General features: G+C 47.5%; 1 protein-coding gene across 1 annotated transcript in view; it reads left to right on the forward strand.

Moving 5' to 3' along the window:
* gabbr2 (gamma-aminobutyric acid (GABA) B receptor, 2) overlaps nt 1-15,389 on the forward strand; it is a 1,455,116-nt gene that overhangs the window by 850,297 nt on the left and 589,430 nt on the right. Inside the window, exon 3 of the mRNA XM_072509007.1 lies at nt 264-434. Coding sequence (XP_072365108.1) covers nt 264-434 — 171 coding nt within the window. The remainder of the gene's footprint in view (nt 1-263; nt 435-15,389) is intronic.

The following is a 15,389-nucleotide window of genomic DNA, read 5'->3' on the forward strand; positions in this document are numbered from 1 at the left end:
CGCATCTACCAGCCATACGCGGCCAATTGATTGTGCGGAGAATCTTTGCGTGATTGTTTTTGTGAAGTGAAAGGCATGTAATCTTTCAAAATTTTCAATGAATTTATATCATCCCTTTTGGATGTTGCTGCTCAGTGCTACACAGAGATATAATAATATCAATTGTTGATGGGAAGTGGATCTCATGTTTCCAGTAATAAGTTCTATTCAAAACAAAGATAGCTTTTACTGAATTATTGACAACATCTTAATGTTTCTTACAGCTTTCCTTTGCTGCAACTACACCGGTCCTGGCTGACAAGAAGAAATATCCCAATTTCTTCCGGACAGTCCCATCAGATAATGCAGTCAATCCTGCAGTTGTCAAGTTTCTCAAACATTTTCATTGGCGTAGGGTCGGAACCTTGACCCAGGATGTGCAACGATTCTCTGAGGTACGTTTTCTTTACTTAAGATAAATATGCAATGACCTTGGACTGCTCATGATCAGTGCCAATAGTGCTGATGGCTTTATAGAAAAATATGTGATAGAATAATTTCGCATTGCAATGTTGACAGTGAAAATGTATTGCACATAAGAGAACCCATTATATGTACTATAAAGGTTGGTGATTTCATTACCTTGTGATTTCCTATCAGAGCTTCTCACCTCATTGCACCAGAGAAATACAAACACAAAGGCTTGAATTTTCAGAATGCCAGGGACTCAGTGGGGAACATCCTGCGAACCCCATCAGACCCAATGCCATATTACACTCTAACGAGAATTGTGTGGCACAAAGCGATGCTTTTGCCCCTCACTCAGGAGGATGTTCTGACTTGGAGAGGTGTCAGCCAATCAAATTGGCCAGATGTTCTCCAGGCACAGTGCTGCAGTGGTGGGAAGAGACTGACACTAAGTCACAGGTACCAATGGACTGGCAAGTGCCAGGGATCCTAGGGTGGGGAGGATAGGGGACACCATGGGTGGGGGGAGGGGGGTGCAATTGTGGTCTTGGGGAATACGCCAGGGTGAAGATGGGGTTGGATGTCTGGAAGTCACTGGACCTTAAAGGGAAAGTGCGCCCCCAGTCAGAAGAGGGTTTCTGATGGAGACTCACTCCCCCCTCTTCCTGTCTGAGATCCAAAAATGTTAATTTATGTGAATTCATGCATTTTCCCCCCTGAGTTGTCAACTGCCTGCCAGCCTAAAAATGAGGATTAGTGCGGAAAAGCCTTTAACTGGCCACTTCAGGACCTTAATTGGGGCTGGGGTGGACTTTCCCTGCAAAGCCCAGCCCACCCCAACATAAATCCAGAGACAGTCCCAGCTATGTAATTCCACAGTCTCCCCGCTGCCAACACCAACCCCCACCCCGGCTCAGAATCTGCCAAAGAGGGAACATGAAATTCTGGCCAAAGATTCATGATAACAATAGAGCACAATTATTTAACAGGGACCTATTGATTTGTAGCAAAACAAAGTTTGCACAGATGTGCAACACTTTTTTCAACAGGTGTTGATTTTCTCAAAAGGGTGCATTTCATTGGTGTTGGCCATCCAAATGATGTTTATTCATATGAGTGGCAGCTAATAATCTAACCCTGGAGGAAATCATGCAATCTATACAAGAAGGAACAACTGGAAATGTCTTCCTGCCCAAACCAAGAGTGCAGTGGTCCACGGTGCTGCAGTAGTTAGCACTCTGCCTCACGGTACCAAGGTCCCAGTTTCGATCCTGGTTCTGGGTCACTGTCCGTGTGGAGTTTGCACATTCTCCCCGTGTCAGCGTGGGTTTCGCCCCCACAACCCAAAGATGTGCAGGGTAGGTGGATTGGCCACGCTAAATTACCCCTTTATTGGCAAAAATGAATTGGGTACTCTAGATTTATAAAAAAGAGTGCAATGGTCAATTCTAACAATCCTGACATTGCCCTGGTTGATTGCGCTTCAGCAATCAGTTTGTTTCATCCATTTGTAAAGATGCTTAATCAGTACTTACTGATGTCTAGCTTTAATTGCTTAGTAAAACTGCACTTGAACTTGTGAAGCTTTGGCTGCTCAAATCATTTTATTCAAACTTTTATATAAAGCTGTGTTATAACCATGCTCAGTTATCAGTGATTTCCAATCAATTTCCCTTTAATAATACAAGATAAGATCACCACTGAGAAACCAGAAGGACACGTACAGGGCAAACCACAGGGAATCTGTCATTTGATTACATGAGCTTGGTGGCAGTGGGACCCAATACAATCCATAATATGTTCCTCTTTAAGTTAGCTGAATTTTATTTGAATAAACCCTCAGCATGTTATTGTCAGTGCAAAATGATTCTCTGAAGTCAATAATTGTATGTGTCTACTATTGAACCGTATGAACTCAAATCGGAATTACGAATTATGTTTGGAAGAGTACACAGAATGAGGAGGAACTTGAGCAGAAACAGAAGTAATTACTGTGTGAGTGTAGTTTCAAACATTTTTGATTGTACATTTTGTAAAACGTGCTTATAGAATAAACCTGAGTTATTATTTTCCAGCATTTACAAAGTAAGAAGCGATGGAACTAATATAAGCTAGTGTCCACTGCTTTCAAGCACTTCATTTCTATTAGTTAACTGATCATAGATCATAGATCATAGAATTTACAGTGCAGAAGGAGGTCATTCGGCCCATCGAGTCTGCACCGGCTCTTGGAAAGAGCACCCTACCCAAGGTCAACACCTCCACCCTATCCCCATAACCCAGTTACGCCACCCAACACAAAGGGCAACTGAACCCCTTCAAGATTTATTTTCTAAGACTTCATTGCAGTTCATGTAGAGAATCAACAAAATCGAGATTCGGTACTGTTGACGTGCACATAAATAGTTCAAGTGGATATTCTGACTTGATTGTGTGTGTGTCATCGAAAACTAGTCATCCTAAGTCTATTAATTGGTCCTCTCTACTTTTGCAAATTGCCACTATATATAGTTGGCTGTGCCAAAGTGTAACTACAAAAGTAAAAGTTGCAAAAATAACTGAAATGATAGAAGAGGCATACTGGCTCGCAAGCGGTGAATGGTGAGCAGATGGGCTAAATACAATATTGCTATAATAATTGTTAACATAAAGGGAGATACCATAAGAGCCTAAATAGTGCTGACTATTTGTGTTAGTACATGGATACCAAGTGTGTACTTTGTTAATAGTAATCAGAGGGATACAATGTAAGAAGGTTACAGACAGGAATGATGAAAGTATGTGCCCAGTTTGACGGGTTATCAAACTAAATTGGCCGATAATCCACAGAAGACTACTATAGATATTACCACAACACAAGACACCAAAGGGTAGATTTTGAATTTTGGAGGCGGTGGAAAATTGGCAGCAGGTCAACCACCTGTTATACAGACTGACTCAAGGAATTACAGTTCATACCTTTCCCAGCCTCTCCCCCAATAACAATTCCCATCCTTTGCTTCCTGATGCACTTGCTTTGTGCTGTGCATTGTTCTTCATGGCAACTTGTCTAATTTTTGCTGCCTGGCAGCCATTTCCCACTGACTTCCTGGTCAATATTTATCCCTCAAGCAATGACATAAAATTTAATTTATTGCTCACTTTTCTTTTGCCAATAGTGGAACCTTTCTGTCTACACATTGGCTGCTGAACGTTGTGACAGTGAACACCAAAAATACTCATTGATGGGGAAGTATTTTGGGACATACTGAGAACATGGGGCGAGATTCTCCGACCCCCCGCCGGGTCGGAGAATCGCCGGGGGCTGCCGTGAATCCCACCCTCGCCGGTTGCCGAAGTCTCCGGCACCGGATATTCGGCGGGGGCGGGAATCGCGCCGGTTGGCGGGCCCTCCCGCTCGATTCTCCGGCCCAGATGGGCCGAAGTCCCGTCGCTAAAATGCCTGTTCCGCCGGCGTAAATTAAACCACCTACCTTACCGACGGGACAAGGCGGCGTGGGCGGGCTCCGGGGTCCTGGGGGGGCATGGGGCGATCTGGCCCCGTGAGGTGCCCCCACGGTGGCCTGGCCCGCGATCGGGGCCCACCGATCCGCGGGCGGGCCTGTGCCGTGGGGGCACTCTTTTCCTTCCGCCTTCGCCATGGTCTCCACCATGGCGGAGGCAGAAGAGACTCCCTCCACTGCGCATGCGCGGGAATGCCGTCAGCGCCCGCTGACGCACCCGCGCATGCGCCGCCCGGAGATCTCATTTCCGCGCCAGCTGGCGGGGCACCAAAGGCCTTTTCCGCCAGCTGGCGGGGCAGAAATTCATCCGGCGCCGACCTAGCCCCTCAAGGTTGGGGCTCGGTCCCCAAAGATGCGGAGCATTCCGCACCTTTGGGGCGGCGCGATGCCCGTCTGATTTGCGCCGTTTTGGGCGCCAGTCGGTGGACATCGCGCCGTTCCCGGAGAATTTCGGCCCAGATATGAAAGATATAAATGCATTTTTTTTAACTTTGAATTGTTGAAGCCTGTGAAGTTCTTGCGGAGAATCAGCACCACACATGCTATTAACACATAGATTAGTTTATTCTCCTTCTAGACTCCCACTGCTGAAATATGGGTAAGGTAGCTTTATGTGGAAAAGAAAATAATGCAATTTTCAACACACTACACCCCTCCTCTTCCTGGTAAATGAGAGAGATAGCATGTTTCAATGGTTTGTTTCTGTTGAATCCGTGATAAGTAGAAATCAGACGATAGTAGAAATTCTGAGCAAGGTTTATTTCAATACAATTCGAATACTCCTCCACTCCCCTAAGGGTGTCCTTCTCGTCCTGCAACTAGGGTGGAATTTTTATACAGCTGGGGCTCTCCTTATAGAGGGGAAGCACCCTCTGGGAGGTCATGGGAAATTACATTGCCCTGATCCTGGGGCCTCCATGGGGTTATAACAGTTTCCAATTGTGTGAACTGAAGCATAACTTGAGCATTTAAATTCACCAGTAACACTATTACATATTCTACCTTTTGTATTATTTTAATAATGCTCTCGGCCATATACAATGAGATAAAAGATTTGTTCACCAACTGATAACATTTGTAATGTAATCATTTGAGGAGTGTGGATGTTTTCTCTCATAAGTAGAATATAATCTGACATCAGGTGTGATCTCATTTAACTCAAGTTCTTCATCTGAGATGTTGATGGTGGAATTGGCTTCAATGCTCACGAATAGTGTTTTCAGTGCTGTGAAGAATGACATGTTCTGTGTGTTGCTTTGTGAACCGTGCTTAGCAGTAATCATTTATCCTTCTGTGTTGGTCACAACAAATGGCTGGATGTCATAAGGGGTTGTTTGCCTCCCAACATGACCTCACATTTCACAAGCTCTTTGACAGTGTAGTTCGAAGTTTCATGTTTTGCTCTGTATTTACTCTCATTCAATCCTTCTGTTATCGATCAAGTGTGCAGATGTATTGATCATTCGCTCCATTGGCTAGCTCAAGAGGATGTGTGGACATAGGGCAGGCATAGATGAGTTTAGCTGGAAACTTTCCAGCTTAGAGTGAGGAGTCGCTCTATAATTGTGAAGAAAGTGACATGACTCCTGCTTCTCCGACTTGTTCTCAGCTGTAGCTGTATGTATCACTTTTTTCAATGTCTGCATAAATCTCTCAACCTCTCAATTAGTCATTGGCCAATGGGATGTAATTTTTCGATGTATGAAACCTAGGTAAATTTACTGAACTCATCACTGTTGAATGGGGGTCCGTTGTCACTTCTCACCATTTGAGGGGTTCTAAACAAAGTGAAAATCTGTTCAAGCCTTGGGATGACTGTTTTCACTGAAGTGGATGTAACTACTTCTATGACTGGGAATCCGCTGTCAGTGACAACAAGGTGCTCACCAGTCTGCAAATCTGTGAAGTCAATGTTAACTTCAACCCATGGTCCTGCAGGTAGTTCAGACATCTCAAGAGGTTCACAAAGATTTGATATTTTGGTTACTTGACAAACTCTCAGTGATTTTATGTTCTACCATGTGGTCAATTCCTGGGAATCATATTTTTTCCCGAAGGAGGGGTTTAGTTTTGACAATTCCCTGGTAACTTTCATGTGCTAAAACACATTCCCTCAGTGACTGTAGAATCACAGTCCAATTGTTGTATAGCACAACATTTGATTTGGTTGTAATGGCGATCTCATTCTGAACATTGCGAAGACCTTGTAGTGTGTGCTCAATGTCATTTACTAACACTCTCTTGGTCATTTTTTTCTAGTTTTACCATTCCATAGCTGTCATACATGATTACATCGCCTCATCTTGTTTTGTTGCAGCTTTGTGTTAGTGAGTTTTCACGACTTTGGCATTGCATTAATGTTTGTAGCTAAGTTTGTGTTTGGCAATCTTTGCCTCATGACTAGTGGGACTGACTGTCGGAAACAGATATTGTGAAACACAGTCTGCCAGGTTGAGCTTGCCAGGCTGTACTCAACATGGAAATTGTACAATGCTCTGTTTGAGTGGGTAGTTTGCTTAGTGGAGTTTTGAATAAGATTACTAGTCGTCTATGAATCGTTATTGCTTCTACCTCATTTTCATACAAGTAGAGATGAAAGTGGAAGATACCCCATCCAATTGAGAGCACTTCCCTCTCTGTTTGTGAATAACATTGCTCTACAAGCGTTAGTCATTTGCTCGCTATTGTAACATCTGATGGTTTACTTGATTGTCCTTCTTATTAAGAACTACACCTAAGCCAACTGGACTTGCATCCGTGACAAGTTAGGGGTTTCTAAGGGGGCAATTTTCAGCCTATGATCGCCGTCAGAGAGAATGATGATGCAGGCAAAAAGTTCAGAGAGAACTGGGAATCACCATTCTCTTCAGAGAGATTGCATTCCGCGATTTTCCCCGTCCCTCGGTTATGTCACCCCACAAAGGGTGGGAACCTCATTTAAATGGATTATAATAAATGTTATTATTATTAACCTGCGTCCCTACCACATGATTCTTCCTCACAAAATATTCCTATCTCACTGATGTGATGTCATGCCCGTGAGATTTACAACAGCATTTTAAATACAGGATTCAGTCGAGGAGGTCCATCCAGGGGTGCAGTTAAGTGTAGTATTCGGGAGGAGAGGGACATGTTTGGGCAATCCCCTGGCAATAGCACCTGGCACAGCTTGGCACTGTGTGCTGGACTGCCATCCTGGGAGCAGCAATCTGTGCCAGGGGCAGGTCCTCATGGTAGCCCCATCGGGGGGGGGGGGGGAGGATGGGGGTTCCATTTATGGGTGGTGGGGAGAGAGACCAGGCAGTGAGGGGGAATTTGCAGGTGTGGGTGGGAGCAGACACAGAGGGGAGGAAAACACAAGCAAACTTCCATGGTGGGGTAGCCCCCGACGATTGTCGGAGGGTGGGGGTGGGGAGAGCAAAACATCTGATCAGGGCACCCGTTAAAGATGGCAACCAGATTGCTGTGCAGCTGGGTGCCAGCTCTCTTAGGCCCCACCCCGCCAAAGCATAAACCACACTGTGGGAGCATGGCCCCCTTAAGGGGCGATCCTTTGCAGGTCATGTGATGTACCTGGAGCTGATGTGGATGCAGCGTGCGAACCTGGGCCTATCGGGTGCCAGGGTGCAGACCCGGTTGGTGGAATATCATCAGAGTAAACCCGGGAGTCAATGGGACTACTCCTGTGTTGGTTTGTGTTGATCAGTAATTTTAACTTTTCCTTTGTTAATAAATCACCGTTGTGATTTAACACCGTCCCGTCGTATTACTTTGCGCTACGACATTGACAAAAAGAATAAATCAGTCCAGTCAAAAGGAAAGTCTTCGTCTTTTGGAAGGGAGGAAGAGTGGCTTCTCGATGTCCTGAACAGAAAGGTATAGAATTAACCACAGTTGAAAAGCTATGCCACCATTTGGGAAAATCGACCAATTTGATCCAGAGGTTGAAAGTTGGGGCCAATATGTGGAAAAGCTTCGATACTTTTTAAACTGCTAATGAAATCATGGCAAAAGACAAGCAAAAATTTATATTACTCACAGTTTACAGCCCACAAACATAACCGCATGAGGTGCTGAACATCTCTGGAGGCTACAGACACCCAAGTATTTTGATCAATTAGAGAAACTAGTCAAGACCACTCAAATCTCTGGTCATCCATTACAATGCAGGGTTATAAACTCCATTCAGGTCCAGGAAAAAACAGGATTCGCTTTTGTAGCCGTTCTTCAACAGATGTCGGAACATTGTGAATTCAGTCCGTCTCTCAGTGATATGTTACCGGTGGATGGCATGGCAGCACAGTGGTCGCACTGCTACCTCACACCGCCAGGGACCAGGGTTCAATTCCATCCTTGGGTGACTACCTGTGTGGAGTTTGTACTTTCTCTCCGTGTCTGTCTGGGTTTCGATCGAGTGCTCCCGTTTCGTCCCACAGTCCAAAGATATTAATGTTAAAGTGAGGTAAATGGCGGCTACTCAAAACACCCAGAGTGGGTCCGGAGTGGGACTTCCGGTGGCGGCATATAGAGAGTAGTCGCACATGAGGTGGTTCCCGCCTGGGTACTTTGTTTTTGGCCCTTTTCACCCAGTTTTTGGGCGGTGTTTGGGTTGAAACTTGAATAATTTGATGGGATAAGGGTGCCACACAAGAGAAATGCCCAGAAAGTCCAGGTCAAAGAAGCCGGCAAATAAAGAATTGTCAACCTATTCGGAAACCTCTTGAGGCTCGTCTGTCACGAAAATGATGGAGGCTGCTGCCGTGACTCAGATTACATAATTAACAATCAAGATGCTTATAGGCATCCTGGCAATGCAATTTAAATAACAGCGGTAGGCTGTCTCCGAAGACCTCCACAATGCACTAGAGGTGGATCTAGCTCCCATTCGATCAGCGTGGTGCAAAGAGATGAAATGGTAAACGCGCATGGCAAAGTGTTACAGGGTGTGGAAAAATCTCTCTTGAACCAGAGTGGTCAGATTGTCTCTTTCGCGGCTGAGATGGAAATGTTGGCCAGTGTTAATAAATAAAACATTGCGTGCCAAGGTGGATGATTTGGAGAATCGATCCAGGAGCAGAACCTAAGAATCATGGGGCTGACTTCTGGTGGCGGCCATGGAGTGAGTGGTCGCACACAGGACAGCTCCTACTTGAAGGCTTTGGTTTTGGCCCCTTTTACCCAAATTTGGGGTATTTCCGTGGAAAAATCGTGCGGAGAGTGGAGTGGGATATGTTCTCCCCTGGATGGTCATGTCTGCGAGTTATAAAACACGACAGAAGGCAGTGAGAACCCTGACTAAAGAGTTCAACGAGACTCTTGGCGCAGCATCAATTCTAAAAATGTCATAAGGGAGTGGGCCATCTTCGATTGGACAGTGACAAATGGAGCAGTTGACGAGCATCATCAAGGACGAATTTCAGCAGCAACGTAAGGAAATGCAGAATGACTGGTCAAGGACATTGAGAGGGGTAGTGTCACCTCTTCACTGGACCTTGGAATGGGTGGAGAAGAGCCTCGAGGTGCAGGGGCTGATGATTCAGGCAGTGGAGAAGGTGATGTCTGATCAAAGTGATCGGATTGTGCCGTTGGAGGCGGAGATGACGTTCCTGGGGGATGTGTGTAAGATGCTGCGAGTGAAGGTGGGGGAAAATACGCCCAGGCGGCAAAATCTGTGGATTGTGAGTGTTCCGAAGGGAGTGAAGGGAACGTGTGCAACGGGCTTTGTTGCGAGGATGCTGGCCAGGTTGGTGGAAGCGAAAGTGTTGGACAAGGCCCCGGAGATGGATCGGGCCCTTAGGTCCCTGAGGCAGAGGCCAAGAGCAGGGGAGCTGCCACGGGTGGTGATTGCGCTTATTCACAAGTTCCCAGGGTGTGGCGTGATTGTGAGAGGGAAGGAAATTGAAGCTAGATCGATCAAGACATTGGAGTGGAGCTGGCTAGGAGATGGGCCGGGTTCAACAAGGCCAAAGCAGTGCTGCATCAGTGAAAGAATTGGTTTGGGGTGCTGTACCCGGCCAGATTTTGGGTAACTTTAGAGAGCCGGGAATTTTATTTTGGGACGTCAGAAGAGGTGAGTGACATTATTAAGATGGGGGAGGGCTGAAGGAAGACCTTGGGTGGAAGTGTTATCTCTGCGAAAGTTTGTGATCTGTTTCTGTTTGCTTCCTGGGAAAAGTTGTAATGGAGACGTTGCGCCCCCACCCCCTTTTTATGTGGTTTTGGGGTTTTTTGTAATTTTTGTATCATTTGTTTTTTTTGTATTGTTGGTTTTTTGGATTTCTTGTATTTTGGCATTTTTATACTGAAGTTTAAAGCTGCTTGTTTTGGAGGGGGAGCCCTTTGGTTTTGGGGTATAGTGTTTAGTTTTAATGCCCTCCATTGGTTATGCTCTGTGCATTGTATGAATGGTTGATGGGGCGGATGGGGCAGCTCAAGAATGCTCTGTAGGGGGCCCATGTTGGAATGATGTTTCTCATTTTGGATTGGGTCTGGGGTATAGGGGATGGGCTGGGGATGAGGTTTAGAGAGAAGGAGTAGGGGGTGGAGCTGCAGGTTGGATGGGAAGGCAAGGCATGGGGGGAGGATGTTGGGTTTTTGGGGTTTGTGGGGGGCCTTCAGCTGGGAGTCATCATGGCAGCAAGGAATGCTAATGAATGGAAGTGAAGTGGGGGGGCTACGGTGGTTAGCAGTGTGGGGGTGGGGAGGGGGTGTTATGCGCAGGGGGTTGAGTGGGAGGCGGTGTATCAGTTATGAAAGATTAGTTTGGCCATGGATGTGGTGGGGGTCCATCTTGGGTGAGCCCAATTCGGAGTGGGGATGGTGGGGCGGAGCCTACGGGTGATGATGGTGGACGCGACAACTGGGAGTATTTATGGAGCGGATGGGGTGGTGGATCCGTGAAGGTTTGGGCACTCGTGCGAGAGGGAGTATTCCTTCTTCTCGCATGTGATTGGGTGATCTGGGCAGTGCTGATGGGTGTGAAAGGGGCGGAATATGGTGCAGAAGTGATTTTGGACACATTCCACGCTTGCTAGATGGGAGACTTTGTTCGGGTCAGGCACAGAGGCTGGGATGGTGATTGGATTTGGGGCTTTTGGCGAACAAGGAGTTTTATGGAAAGGTGACGGTGGAATTAAGAATTATGTTGAACTTAATCAGAATGGGGAGGTATCGGTAGCCATGTTTTGGGAGGCTTGAAAGCAGTGGTCCGGGCGGAAATTATCTTGTTCAGGGCCCAGAAAGATAGGATGATAAGGGAGGAGAATTGCTGATTGTTGGATGCGATAGTGGCGGTAGTCTGTGCCCCCCCCCCCCCCCCCCCGCCGCCCCACTCCCCATGAAGGAGTTGTTGGCGGAAAGAAAGAAGTTGCAGGGGCAGTTTGATGGGTAGGGTGGTGGATCAACTAATGTTGATGAGGGGTTGCAGTATGAGTATTTTTCATAGAATTTACAGTGCAGAAGGAGGCCATTCGGCCAATCGAGTCTGCACCGGCTCTTGGAAAGAGCACCCTACCCAAGCCCACACCTCCAACCTATCCCCATAACCCAGTAACCCCACCCAGCACTAAGGGCAATTTTGGACACTAAGGGCAATTTAGCATAGTCAATCCACCTAACCTGCACATCTTTGGACTGTGGGAGGAAACCGGAGTACCCGGAGGAAACCCACGCAGACCATGGTGAGCATGGTGGCCCAGCAGCTGTGGCAGAGCTATTCGGGCTAAAGGAGGGAATAGAGTGTATTGGCATGATGCAGTTAGGGGAGGCACCAGGGCCAGATGGCTTTCTGGTGAAATTTTATAAGCAGTTCGCGACATAGTTGGCCTCCACCTTTTGGGCCTTTTAGTGAAGCGTTGGAAAAAGGGGAGTTGCTGGTTGCGTTGGTACAGGTGTAGATTTTGCTGATTTGGAGAAAGTTGACGGTTCCATTGGAGTGCGGGTGCTATATAGGCCCGTTTCACTGCTAAATATGGACATGAAAGTCCTGGCAAAGGTACTGGTGGGAGGTTGGAGGGGTATGTGCCGGAGGTGGTTTTGGAGGACCAAACGGGCTTTGTGAAAGGGAGGTAGCTCTCTAGTAATATTAGGAGGTTGCTGATTGTAATTATGACTCTGCCAGGGGGGTGAATGCTGGCGGTGATAGTGTCCAAGGATGTGGAGAAGACATTTAATTGGGTAGAATGGAGGTACATTTTTGAGATTCTGGGGTGGTTTGGGTTTGGGCTGAGGTTTGTGGCATCAGTTCGGTTGTGTTATGCATCACCCATGGCAAGTGTGCGAACAAATAAGACAAGCTCGGGATATTTTGGGTTGTGTAGGGTGACGCGGCTAGGTGCCCGCTGTCACCGCTGTTGTTCACATTGGCGAATGAGCCCTTGGCAATGGCACTTCAGGCTTCAGTTGAGTGGCAGGGGATTGTGGGGGTCAGAGAGCACAGGGTGACATTTTTCGCCAATCTCCTGTTGTTGTTCATGTGGGACTCGATGGAAAGCATGGGGAGAATCAGGGGTTTACTGAAGAGGTTTGGGGTTTTTTCGGGTTATAAATTGATTGAATGTAGGGAAAAGTGAGGTGTTTCGGGTGAGTGCTGCGAGGTGGGGGAAAACCTGGCGGCTTTGCCATTTAAAGTCGCAAGGGAGCGGTTTTGGTACCTGGGGATCCATGTAACTCTTGAGTGGGCCACAATGCATAGGGGGAACCTGAAATCGTTGGTGGAGGAAATCAAGGGGGACCTTAAAAGGTGGGATACACTGCACCTGACATTGGCACGGAGGGAGCAGGTGGTGAAGATAAATGTGCTGCCAAGATTCCTGTTTGTGCTTCAGTCCATCCCGATTTTTCTCCCCAAGCCCTTTTTTCGGAAAATGGATGTGCTAATCTCGGAATTTGTGTGGGCAGAGAAGGTGTCGAGGATGAGGAGGGCTTTGTTGCAAAGGCAGAGATGGGAAGGGGGGTTGATGCTCCCGAATCTGTTACATTATTATTGAGCGGCGAACGTGGAGAAGGTGAGACAATGGCGGGAGGGGGAAGGAGTGGACTGTGCCAGGTTAGAGGAGGACTCTTGTAAGGGCACGAGCCTGAGGGCTCCGATGATGGCCCTGTTACCGCTTGCTCTGAGGAAGTATACAAGAAGTCCGATGTTGGAATCATCTATAAAAATCTGGAACCAGCTGAGGAGACAATTTAAACTGGGTCACATGTCGGTGTTGACCCCATTGTGTGGGAACCATAGGTTCATGCTGGGGGGAATGGATGGGTTGTATAGGCAGTGGAGGGAGGAGGGGTTGGCCAGGTTAGGGACATGATTTGAGAGGGAAAGTTCACTGGGCTAGAGGAGCTGTGGGAGAGGTTTGAGTTACCAAGGGGGAGTGTGTTTAGGCATTGGCAGGTGCGGGACTTTGTGTGTAAGGAGCTGCTTTCGTTCCCTCAGGTGCCGGAGTATACGCTTTTGGAGAAAATGTTGCTCCTGGATGAGATGGGTTTTAGCAGGATTGGAGATATATATGGGTGGTTGGGGGAGCAGGGCAATACATTAGTGAAAAGACTCAAGTAGAAGTGGAAGAAGGAATTGGGGAGGGAGATAAGATGGGGACATTGGTGTGAGGTAATGCAATGAGTGAACTCAACCTCCTCCAGCGCAAGAATGAGTTTGACACAATTTAGGTGGTGCACAGGGTGCACATGACTCTGGCTCGGATGAGTGGGTTTTTTCCAGGAATAGCAACTGGGTGTGAGAGGTGTGGGCGGCGGCCAGCGAATCATGCTCATATGTTATGGTGGTATGAGGAGTTGGAGAATTTTTGGGAGGCAGTGCTTGGGACCCTAACGTAGATTGTAGGAGTTGAGGTGAAGCCGGACCTTGTGGTGGCGATCTTTGGGATGGTGGATTCGCACACAGGGTAGTGGATCATCTCTACTCTGTGAGACCCGTGTGGGTTATAACAATGGCTATCTTGGGTGGGCTCGATGCCTGAACGTTTTCAGCGGTGGTTGGTATATCTCTTTTGGTGGAAATGGCTGACTCGGGTATGGAGGTGGGGAAGTGGAAAACCCCCAAATTGGCATGTCACCTGGAATATAAGAAGTTGAACAGCCAGTACAAAGGCCGTGGAAATTTGACCATTTGATGAGCTAGAATGCTGATGTGGTGTTTCTGCAGGAGATCCATTTGCAGATCGGAGACCAGACAAAGCTAAGAAGGGATGGGTGGGGCCAGTATTCCATTTGGGTTTTGATGGGCGGGGCTGCTGTTCTGATTAATAAAAGGGTTTCTTTTTTGGCTGTTAAGATCCTGACAGAAGCAACAGGAGATACTTGATTGTCAATGGGTCTTGGCGGGTACCTCGGTGATCCTAGTTAATATTATGCCCCAAATTGGGATGATATGGATTTTATTAACAAGCTTCTGGCTTTTATCCCTGACGTGGACTCACACAAGCTAATTTTGAGGGGGGGGGGGACATAAATTGTGTTTCAGACCCTCAATTGGACTGATCCAGGCCTGAGTCTCTGATTCTATCAGGAGTGGTAAAACCATTATTGGCGCCTATGGAGCAGATGAGGGAGGGGGGTACTGACCCATGACAGTTTTTGCATCCGAGTGATAAGGACTTTTCTTTCTTCTGTCACGTCCATCAATTGTACTCTTGGATTGACTTTTTTCTGGTGGCTAGGTCTCTCCTTCCCGGGTGAAGAGGCTGAAGAGGGGTATTCAGCGATTGTTATCTCAGATCATGCTCCACATTTTGTGGATGTGGTATTGGAACCTGCCATGGAGAATGTGGCTTGTAGCAGCCTATCTCGTTGAATGCTGATGCTAAATTGATGATTAAAATGTTGGCAATGCTATAGGAGCCCTGACTTCTAGGTGTGATTTTGAAGAACAGACCGGTTTTGTCAAGGGTTAGCAGCTGTTGGCCAATATACATCGACTATTAAATATTACATTGTCACCCTCGGCTGGGCCCGATTGTTTCAATGGAGGCCGAAAAAGCATTTGATAGGGTTGAGTGGGGGTATTTATTTGAGATATTAGGGAGGATTAGATTTGGGTCAAAGTTTATGGGCGCGATTCTCCACTCCCGCGCCGGTTGGGAGAATCGCCTGGGCCGCCAACATTTCCCGGGACGCCGGTCTGACGCCCTCCTGTGATTCTCCCAAGCGGCGGGAACAGCCCGGCCGAGTTTCGCGGGCCGCAGGCCGGAGAATTGCCGGAGACACCCAAAATGGCGATTCTCCGTCACCCCCACTATTCTCAGGCCCGGATGGGCCGAGCGGCCAGGTCAAAATGGCGGATTCCCCCCGGCGCCGTCCACACCTGGTCGCTGCCGTCGTGAGCGGTGCGTGAACACTGGGGGAGGCGGCCTGCGGGGGGGGGGGGGGAGGGGGGATCCTGCACCTGAGGGGGTACCTCAAATGTGGGGTGGCCCGCGATCGGTG

The sequence above is a fragment of the Scyliorhinus torazame genome, chromosome 6 (genome assembly GCF_047496885.1).
Source record: "Scyliorhinus torazame isolate Kashiwa2021f chromosome 6, sScyTor2.1, whole genome shotgun sequence".
Taxonomy (NCBI): domain Eukaryota; kingdom Metazoa; phylum Chordata; class Chondrichthyes; order Carcharhiniformes; family Scyliorhinidae; genus Scyliorhinus; species Scyliorhinus torazame.